The 11,137-nt window shown below is 41.4% G+C and overlaps 1 protein-coding gene across 2 annotated transcripts in view; it reads left to right on the forward strand.

Moving 5' to 3' along the window:
• Positions 1–11,137, forward strand: part of Adgrf4 (adhesion G protein-coupled receptor F4) — a 19,974-nt gene that overhangs the window by 5,007 nt on the left and 3,830 nt on the right. For both annotated transcript variants that reach the window (XM_017801572.1, XM_017801573.1), the window contains exons 5-8: positions 490–1,869; positions 5,408–5,449; positions 6,407–6,466; positions 7,464–7,522. In XM_017801572.1, the coding sequence (XP_017657061.1) occupies positions 490–1,869; positions 5,408–5,449; positions 6,407–6,466; positions 7,464–7,511 (1,530 nt within the window). In that variant the 3' untranslated portion in view covers positions 7,512–7,522. The remainder of the gene's footprint in view (positions 1–489; positions 1,870–5,407; positions 5,450–6,406; positions 6,467–7,463; positions 7,523–11,137) is intronic.

Here is an 11,137-nt window from a genome sequence, read left to right on the forward strand (position 1 = left end):
ATCTATCATCTATCTATCATCTATCTATCTATCTATCTATCTATCATCTATCTATCTATCTATCTATCTATCTATCTATCTATCATCATCTTTTTTTTTTGAGACAGGGTCTCCCTGTAGCCCCAGCTGACTTGGAATGCAAAATGTAGACCAAGTTGGCCTCAATCTCACAGAGATCTGGCCTGCTTCTGCCGGGTACTGGGATTAAAGGCATGCACTACCATACCTGACCTTACACACACACACACACACACACACACCACACACACACATACACACCACACACACACACAGACACACACAGACAGACACACACAGACACACAGAGGTATTTTAATTTTCTTCCCTTAGCTTACTAATGTGGGATTGTAATAAATAGGGAATTTGAAGAGGGATGTGTCAAATAAAATGAGATAATTAGATCTTCCAAAGTTTCAGATTTTAGAAAGTGATTTTTTTTTTACACTAACAGATGTTTCTCCATTGCAGAGCTATGGTGAAGTGGCCAACCACGTCCTTGACACAGCAGCCATTTCAAATTGGACTTTCATTCCTAACAAAAATGCCAGCTCAGATTTGCTGGAGTCAGTGAACTCGTTTGCCAGGAAACTCAAAATCCACAGTGAATCTGAGAACATTGTGGACGAACTTTTTATTCAGACGAAAGGCTCTCACATCGACCACAATACCTCAGAGAAGAGTTTCAATTTCTCTATGACTGTGAGTAACACTACAGACGGCATCTTAGGACTGATAGAAATTCCCAGACGAGAGCTACAGAAGCTGTCACCTGGAGCCTCCCAAGCGATTGGCATAGCTTTTCCAACCTTGGGAGCCATCTTGAAAGAAGCCCACTGGCGAAATGCCAGTCTCTCCAAACCCGTAAATGGTCTGATCCTGTCAGTGATTTTGCCAGAGGGTCTGAAAGAAATCATACTCACCTTTGAAAAAATCAATAAATCCCAGAGTGCTGTCAGTCACTGTGTAGGCTGGCATTCAGAGAAAAGGAGGTGGGATGACCAATGGTGTAAAATGACGTCAGACGTCATCAACACAGTGAGGTGCCACTGTAACTGCACCCATGAAGTGATGTCCTTCTCCATTCTGATGTCACCTGAATCTGTGAGGAACAAGGTTCTGGACTACATCACTTCTATTGGGCTCACTGTGTCTGTTCTTAGCTTGGTTCTCTGCCTGATCATTGAAGTCACAGTTTGGTCTCGTGTGGTTGTGACAGAGATATCATACATGCGCCATGTGTGCATTGTGAACATAGCCGTGTCCCTGCTGACCGCCAATGTGTGGTTCATCATCAGCTCCAACTTTCACAGAAAATCTCAGGACCATAAATGGTGTGTTGTGGTGACGTTTTTCAGTCACTTTTTCTACCTCTCCCTGTTCTTCTGGATGCTCTTCAAAGCTCTGCTCATCATCTATGGAATCCTGGTCGTTTTTCGTAGGATGATGAAGTCTCGGATGATGGTCATCGGGTTTGCCATAGGCTATGGGTGTCCTCTGGTGATCGCTGTCACCACTGTTGCTGTAACAGAGCCAAAGGGAGGCTACTTCAGACAGGACGCCTGCTGGCTTAATTGGAGCCCAACCAAAACTCTTTTTGCGTTTGCCATTCCAGCCTTGGTCATTGTGGCCATGAATCTCCTTGTGGTTCTGGCTGTTGCTATCAACACCCAGAGACCCTCGATTGGCAGCTCCAAGTCTCAGGATATGGCCACAGTTATCAGGATCAGCAAAAATGTTGCCATCCTCACTCCATTGCTGGGACTGACCTGGGGTTTTGGACTAGCCACTCTGATACAAGGTGTACCCTTGGTATTCCACATAATCTTTGCCTTGCTTAATGCTTTCCAGGTGAGTCCCAGGAAGGAGATTTGCTGCATAATTCTGGCTAGACAGCAAAAGATGTCCTTTAACAATAAAGGACACCAAGTGTTCCCTTCATATTTCAGGGGACTCACATGGTGTCTCCGACTTGGATTGACATAAATTTCTCCACTATATTTTTATTTTTTAAAGTATTTATTTATTTATTATTTTTATGTGTGTACAAGCATGCATGCATGTATGTGTGTGGGTATATGCCGCAGAGCCTGTATAGGGGTCAGAGGACAACTTTTGGGAGTCTGTTCTTTCCTTCCACCAGGGAGATCTGAGAAATTAAACTGGGGTCATCAGGCTTGGTGGCAAACACTAGCATATACTGAGATATCTCACTGCCTAACCTCCACATTTAAAAAAAAAGTTTTCGAGAAAGGATCGCACTCTGTATCTAAGGCTGGCCTCAGACTTGTTGTGTTTCTCCTGTCTCAGTGTCCTGGGTACAGACATCACAGGGTGAGTTTACAGGCTTGACTGAAGTTGGATTTAGCAGAGCTGGCGGGGTGCTAATGTCCTTTTCTCTTACTCATCCACTAGGTCCTTCCTATAATTTCGGAAGTTAACCGCTTACAAGTGACTATTCTTTGGTCAAGGATGTGCAAAGTTATACTCACATTATGCCACAAAATAAGCTTAATTTTGTCCTTTTCCATGGAACTCAGAAAAACAGCCACTTTCTGTAGCCTAAGGACCTTCACTTTGGATGTTGACCAGTCAGTCAGTTCTTGTGCTCCTCTTTTGCTATTTCCTGTGAAATAAATGTTAGTTGCTAGTCATAGACATAGATCTTGCCCTATGTTCTCTGGTCTTGGGAAGGCTACTTGTCTCTAGGTCTCAACTTTCACCTGTGTGAAATAAAGATATGGATCTAGAATGATCTCCACTGTCTTTTCCCACTGTAACATACATGGTTTGGTAAGATAGTCCATCTGGTTTTTCTGAACGTTTTTCTACTGTCTTGCTACCAACCCTACATTTGGGGAGGCTATCATTAGCCAAGATTGCTCCCTATACCTATGAGTAATAGAAAATTTGGCAGGTCTGTAATCTTAATTATGCACTTAATCAGGGCTTGGCAAATGCAGTCCTGTGTCTGTTTTTGTAAATAGGGTTTAATTGGAACACACACTTGCTGTTGTTTTCCCTATGGCTGCCTCTGAGCTACAAGGACACATTTGAATAGTTGCAGCAGAGGCTTTGGCTGACAAAGTGTAAATATTTGCAGTATCTGGTGCTTCACAGGAAGGTGCCCAACTATTGCTTTAAATAATATAATCACTTAATAAAAGAGCCAGACACCTAGTAACACATCATGAGTACCAAAGGCACCAAACAAAACATAATCCAGATAAAGAAACACCAGGTTAGATTATTTATGTATCTAACTCATTCTTTAACAACTATGGAGTACCAGTTTCCTCTTCCTGTTGTACTGTTTTAAAGAGAAAAGTTTGATTTTAGACTTAGTTTATTTGAAACCAAAACCTCTTGGGTTGACATAAATTTTCCCATTTGTTTTGTGGTTTGTTTTAGCTTTTCGAGACAGGATCTCCCTCCTTAGCCCAGGCTAACCCTAAACTTCTAGTGATCCTCCTGCCTCAGCCTCCTGAGTGCTGGGGTTAAAGGTGTAAGCCACCATGCCTGGCTAATCTGCCTACTCTTGAAATTACTGCAGTGACTAATTATTTCATTCTCCTCTCCCCTTCCTTTGCCTCCCTTCTCCCCTTCCCTCCTCTTCCCCTCCCCTTCCTCCCCTCCCTTTCCTTCCCCTTCCCCTCTCCCTTCGGTTCCCCCCTCCCCTGTCCTCTCTATTTTCTCCCCTCCCCTCCCGTTTCTGGGTCCTCTTCTGTTCTTCCTGTGTGCTGGGAATCTAAGCCAGGTGCTCCCACATACCAGGTCAGCGCTCTCTCAGGGAGCTGCAGCCAGCCCTCATCCATCCCTTTTTTTTCTTGTTTTATAACTGAATGAACCCCTGGGAAGCATTTTTTATTTCTTCTTCAGATCACTTGTGTTTCTCTTTTATTGCCAGAAAAATACCAAAATACTCTTAGTTCTGTTCAGTCCCTTCCCCGTGACTTGCATTTACTTAATTTTTGTCACCCGATGAGTGCTTCTTTCCTATAAGGCTGTCCTTAGATGGTGAGGAGTCCCTTCCCTGTGGCTTAAAATTTCTGAGTCCATGCTTAACTAGTTACTGAACTTTCACAACTGTGGTTTTGAATGACCAGATTCTGTGCCATGTGTAACTGTCCTCATGAGAAAGAATAGCTACTTCGATATTTGGGAAGAACTTTTTGCATTTAGTAAGTCTACTTGTTATCATTCTTGTTGCTGGCACGGGATACCTGATGGAATAAACCAAGGACAGAAGGATTTATTTAACCCACAACTTTGTGGGGGAGAAGTGTGGAAGTTGGGGCTCAGGCCCTGGTGGTGGGAGCTGGTGGCATGACTTATTACATCTTCCATGGATCAGGAAACAGAGAGCTCCTGCAGGGACCTGGTCTGGCTCTAGCCCTCTAGCCCCATCATTATACCCTGCATGAGCCCATTAGGCCCAAAGTCCAAAAAGTCCACACACTCCAAAAACAGCAGCAACAGCTGTGGACTCTGTGTTCAAACACACAAGCCTGTGGGGGTTATTTCTCATTTAAACTATAACAGTCCTGTTGAAAACCCTTTGTCACTATTTTTAGTCATTCAATAGACATCAATAATCCTCATGTACAAAGGGTGATCCTTACCCAAGAGGAGGTAGATTCAAAAGAAATACCGATCAATGTGTTTTTTCTTATTATTTAAACATATTTTGTTACTAGAGCTGGAGTGATTAACTCGGTGGTGAAGAGCACTTGCTGCTCTTGCGGAGGAATGGGATTTGGTTCCCAGCAACACTATGGTGGCTAACAACCACCCGTAACTCCAGTTTCAGGCATCTGATGTCATCTTCTTGCTTCTTCAGACATTGCATGTGTAGAGTGCATTTACATACATGCAGGCAAAACATACACATAAAATAAAAATAAATTAAAAATTAAAAATGTAATTACCCCTAAGTAATTAATTTTTGTGTGTGTATACACAGATACACACCCTGGCATGTCTGTGGAGGTCAGAGGATAACTTACAGGAGTCAGTTCCCTCCCTTCACCACGGTGATCCTGGGGATCAAACTCAGGTTGTCAGGCTTGGCTGCAAATACCTATATCTGCTAAGCCGTATCACTGGCCCATATCTTATTTTATTTTATTTATTTTAGAGATAGGGTCTGACTAAGTTACTCAGGCTTGTCTAGAGCTCACTACAGACTAAGCTGGGGTTGCCACCATGGTCAGGCACCACCCATTGATAGAGGCTATCTCTATCAATGCATACTCATCTGCATCAGTGCAAATGCTTCTCTAATGTACAACTGCTGCCCTAGAGCTTACTCAGAAGAGTGGGATTGAAATAATGGCTGGGATGCTGTTTGAGAAACTGTCCCTCATGATTCTGTTGAATTTTATCACAGGGCTTTTTCATCTTGCTGTTTGGAACCATTATGGATCACAAGGTAATTTGAATTTGTTTTATTCACTGCCAATGACTTCTGTGTGGCTGAGGGAAGCAGGAGGGAGAAGACTTTTACTTTTATTTAACTCCTTTAAAAAAATGAATTTTTGAGATTTTTATACAATATATTTAGATCCCCTCCCTACCTGCATTCCCATACTACCCCTCCCCCAATTTTATGGTCTCTCTCTCATATATTCATATATATATATAGTCAGGTTTGTGCCCCCAAATGCCTTTAATGTGGGTTCATCCACTGGAGGCTGGTTAACCTACCAAGTCTCACCCTTAAACGAACCTGACTCCCTCCCTGCAGTTATTAGTTTCCAATGGTTCCTCCAGTAGGGTTGGGGTTTCTTACCCACTTCCCCATGTCTATGCTAGGACTTTTGTCTGGCTTGAATTTACATGGGTCTTGTGTGTACTGTCACCATTACTGTGGCTTTATATGAATAAATATAAAGACAGAATTTGCTGTCTGGAAAACTCTGTTTCCTTGTGGTCATCTGCCTCCTCTGGCTCTTACAGTCTCTCTCGCCCCTTCTTCAGCAATGATCCCTAAACCTTGGGAAGAAGAAGTTTGATATAGGTGTCCTATTCAGAGATAAGCAGTCTGCATCCTCTTACTCTGCATGGCTCAGTGCATCAGCTACATGGAGGAAAGGAGGGAGCTGAACTCTTTCATTTCTTGGTATTTATCAAGGCAGCCGGAAGTTATGTGCAAGTACTGTTGGTAAAAAGAGCAGAAACCATGCCCACAATTTAAAATAATTCTGCATATTGTTATTATCACCCTTTAACTTTTATCCAAGTCCTTCTGTTTGCTGGGCACATTGCCAAGCCATCTGATGCTGATTTGGCCAGAGTCACTTGTCTCAAAGTTGAGGCACAGGAATCTGAGCCTTGGAGATGCCACTGTTTCTTCCGACATCTGTTTATTGGTGTCCTTGCTTTTCAGATAAGGGATGCTCTGAGGATGAGGGTGTCTTCATTGAAGGGGAAATCAAGGGCAGCAGAGGTAAGGCTTCTTCTAGAGACACACTGGAGGGCCAGTGTTCTCACCTGTTCAGGAACAGGTGCTGTAGCTCAGCACCCAGAATTTGTTAGCAAGAAGAGCCATTCCTCTCTTCATTTTACAAATGTGGAGTCTCCAGCTAAACTCGATGGTTAGCAGAATACATCTTTTGAGAGAATTTTGCATGTGGGTTCATTTCAGCTTGATGTGGGGTTGTATAGACGAACCGAGGACTATAGATTTTTCAAAGTTGAAAGCTGGGAAATGAGAGTTGAGTTAGAAATGAGATTTTAGTTCAACCCACTCAATGTACAGGAAAGGAACTTAGCAGAAAACTCAATGGGATGTGTAGACAGTCACCCAGCTCATTAGAAGCAGAATTAGAGCCAGGAGCAAACATTAACCAAAGTCTGTCCATTTTCTGTGGTTGGGACTCTTTCCAGTAGACCACAATTCCTTGGACTGGAGTAACCAGAAGCTTAGAGGCCTTAAAGAATACTTTTGACCTCGCTGTCTGTCTCTGAAGGCATCAACTAGAAGTGTCAACATTTCTGTATTTGTTTGAACCAGTAGTTTCTAGCTAAGTCCTACTTCTTTGGAAATGAAATTTTGGGATATACTGAAAACCATCATTTATGGTTAGCTACTTTCAAGTGTAACTTTTAGTACTTCAGGTTATCGATTTTAAGATAGGCATTTTATTTGCCATTTTACCATTTCTTCAAATTAAAATGTATCATCTAATCAATGAAATATATCAGGGTTTAATTGACAAGTTTTTTTTTTAGCAGAACAAAGATGATGCAGCTCTTAATGTTACATTCAGTGAAATATGATCATTTAATTGTTTGTGGATGTATCAGGATACTTTTCTTTATATCTTCATTTTCATATGATTGTATATAAATCATGCAGTGTGTGTATAAACTGATAAACACACATCTCTTTTCTGGTCAGTATCATCACTCATTGTTGACTCTGTTGTTTTCCCCTGGTTTAGAACGCATCATTAAGTCCAACCACTGGATCTAAAGTAATGAATCGTTGAGAATAAAATGTGTGAGTATGAAGAACACAAGGAGAATCTTCACTTGCTATTTGTCAGCATGATGTTGCTCATGGGCTGATACTGGGATGAGGAGAGAGGGAATGGGGGAGATTGTCTTTCAGAAAACAGAAATTTCTCTACGGCCTGGCACATAACTGAAAATGGGTACATGTTTCTTTAACACCTATGTCAGCTGGGTTTACATGGTCGGACCTCAACAAGGTTTGATGTTCTGTCCTTGGTGAGATGATGCTGTGTGATCTCACCCATGCCAGTGTAGGGTGCACCACACCATCCGTGGAGCTCACATCTCTAAGTTCCTTCTTTATTTTTTTTTTTGTTTAATTTTAAAGTTTTTGAAAAAATTGTTATTTTCATTTTACGTGTGTGAGTGTATTGCCTACATGTGTGTAAGTGCACCCATGTGGTGCAATGCCCGCAGAAATCAGAAGAGGACATCAGATCCTCTGGAACTGGAGTTATGGACGGTGGTTAGCTACCACGTGGGTTTTGGAAACCAAACCCTGGTCCTCTGCAAGGGCAGCCAGTGATTTTAACTGTTGAGACATCTCTCTTAGTCCCCTAATTTTAACATTTTAATTTGTACTAAAATTTTATTTTTTATTAATTAAATTTTCTTTAGACAGTTTTGCACATGTATGCAATTCATACAACCACTTACCCTATAACACCGTACCACTATGTCTACTCCCACTCCACCCTGGAAATCTCTCTCTCACATTCATGTCTATTCATTTTGTTTTGTGACTCACTGAGTTTGACTAGGGCAAATTGTGATCATGGGTTTGGAGCTATCTGTTGGAGCCTGGCAGGCTCAGCAGTGATTACACAGCTTTCAGAATCTATGAATAGCCTATTAATAGATTATTTCAGAATCTATTAATAGTTCAGAGGGAAAGCGTAGGGTCCCATGAGACCTTCTTCCTTGCATGATTTGTTGATAGGACTGGTCTTGTGTGGGCCCAGTGCAGGTAACTGCAGTTGTTGAGTTAATGATTGCAGTGGTTGCATGGGGTCTAGAGACTGTCATTTTGCAGCCCTTCATCCTGCCTTCAGGCTCTTACATACTTCCTGATCCTTCTTCTTCAATGTTCCCTGACCCTAGAGGGGGTGATGTAAATGTCTTGTTTAGGAGTGGGCCCACAGCTTTTCTGAATCTTGGGCAGCAATCTGCCTTTTCAGTCACTGTTGTTCATTGTAGGGAGAGGCTTGGCTTCTTCTTGTGAAGAGGACTCTTACCACTTATAGTAGTCTGAGGAAAAAGATTGAAACCACAAAGCAAAAGGCCTGGCTCTCCCCAGTGAAGTGGGACCTAGAGTCATTCCTGAGAGGATGTAGGTGGAAGTGTGGCAAATTAACTGCTTACTCACAGTTGATCTCCAAGACTCATTTCTACACAGGTGAAATCAGGGGGAGACAAATGCTAGGCAGCTGTGAAGAAGAGATTAGGTCACAAAACAGCAACCAGAAACTTGCATTGCCATTAATACTGCATGGGGTCAGGGATGGACAGCCTTGTTAGTGACTTTTTCCTAGAGAGGTTGCCATGGCTTTCTGCATGGGCATAGATGGATGTGACTTTCTTCCACCATCATCTGGCAGAAGCCATATCTTCTTTTACATTCTTTTCCTTTTTGACTTAGAGTCCAGATACTGAGCAAGGGCTCAGAGAAAGGGGTTAAAATGAACTCACAGAATGAAACAAAGACACTGTGAGTTGGAAGAATCCTTCCAGGCCCCCGTCTGCATTGAAGATATCAAAACTTGATATTGTGTTGGTGTGGGACATTGACACATGGTCCCAGGAAGAGGGCTAGAGAGTGTAGGAGGACCCTGTCATCCACATGGACTAATGTTTGTGGGGTACTGGGAAGACGAAGGAGGGGAAACGCTGACATGGAACCTGTTGTAGTTTCATTTTTGTTGCTATGAGACAAAAATACACTGACAAAGGGTTTAGGGAGAAACGGTTTAGTTGGTTTACAGTTTCAGGTGATAGTGCATTATTGAGGGGAAATCAAGACAAGCGCTTAAAGCATCACTTCTATAGCCAAGAGGAGAGAGAGAATGCATGTGTAGATCTTTGCTCACTTGCTTTCAGCTAGCTTTCTCTTCTCTTACACAGTTTAGGACCCCCCTACCTAGAGAATGGTGCAGTCCACAATGGGCTGTTTTCCCACATCAATCACCAATAAAGACAATCCCTCACAGACATGCCCAGAGGTCAATTTGATCTAGACAATTCCTCATTAAGACTATCTTCCCAGGTGATTTTTTTTTATAGTTTTAAAAAATATTGTATTTATTATTATTTTTTCATCATATTCTGTATTAGTTAAGATAGGAGCTAAGAAGCAATAGGAACCAGAGGTCCAATGATACAATGGCATGAGTAAGATGGGAGCACATTTTACACTTTACAAGTCATTTCCAAGACAGCAGGACAACTTGCGCCATCTTCATCCACGGCTCCCATGTCACATACAAGACTGCTGGTTCCTTTCTTAACATCTTCCAGCATGTAGGAGGGGAGAAAGCCTCAAGGGAATACATATTTTTTCTTTCTTTTTTTGTCTAAATCATTTTTTTTAAGTAGCAAGGTAAATTTTATTTTTCGACTGGCCAGGCTGTCTATCTCGGGAGTAGAAGCAGCTCTGATGATTGTCGGGTCAGAGATTTTATAGGATTACAGAAATATTACTCAAACAGGACACTTGTGAACCAATCAGGTTTGTACAACATAGCAGAACTTTGAATCTATTAATCAACAACCAATCATTATACAGACAAGTGATCCAGTCATATAACTTGGCAATCAACTTTGTAATTTTAAATTAGTCAACTTCCTAGCCATAACAAGTATAGTAAGAAAGCTGGAATCAGCAGTTACTGGGTGGTCAGACAGTAACAGGGTGGTCTTATACTTTGTGTCAAGTGACCTAAAATAGCAAGCGAGTTACAGAAGCAAATACAAGCGGTTAGCCAGATGTAGAATGTCTGAGATTAGCACGTTCCACTGGTTTGTGATTGAGCTATTTCTTAGAACTCAAGGCTGTTTTATCTTTTTAAATATTTCCTATAAGTGAAAAGAGGTTACTGTTAAAATAGCTATTCTGAGCAAGATGGAGTAACTTAGGTTAAGTTGCTAATATAGTTCATTCCCCACTCCTGTAGCAAGTAAGGTTAATTCTTTGACCTATTTAGGTTACGCTTTCTTGTATTTTTTTCAATCCGCACAAGTTGATTATATTGACTCCTTTTTTCAAAAAAATTACAACAGCATTGACATGTTGAATTAATACAGTTATACAATATTGTACTCAGTATAAACCCTATAAGACATAAAATTAAATGAGGTTTTAAACTTTAAAAAAGAGCTCAATTTCACTATTAAAGCACAGTTTCATACAAAAAAATTCATTTTCAATACAATTGACACTAAGATGCTTGCACATGTGCTTCTAATCTCAATATATGTGATTATTACTAGTGACAGTCAGTTACTTTCTGAGCTCCTTGGCATCTGAGCATGGATATGAAGTCATCAGGTAGATTTCAATGGTAATGTTTTTCACATCTACTAATTATTAAGGAGCAAATTTTTA

This window comes from Nannospalax galili, unplaced genomic scaffold (genome assembly GCF_000622305.1).
Source record: "Nannospalax galili isolate Female #2095 unplaced genomic scaffold, S.galili_v1.0 scaffold803, whole genome shotgun sequence".
NCBI lineage: Eukaryota > Metazoa > Chordata > Mammalia > Rodentia > Spalacidae > Nannospalax > Nannospalax galili.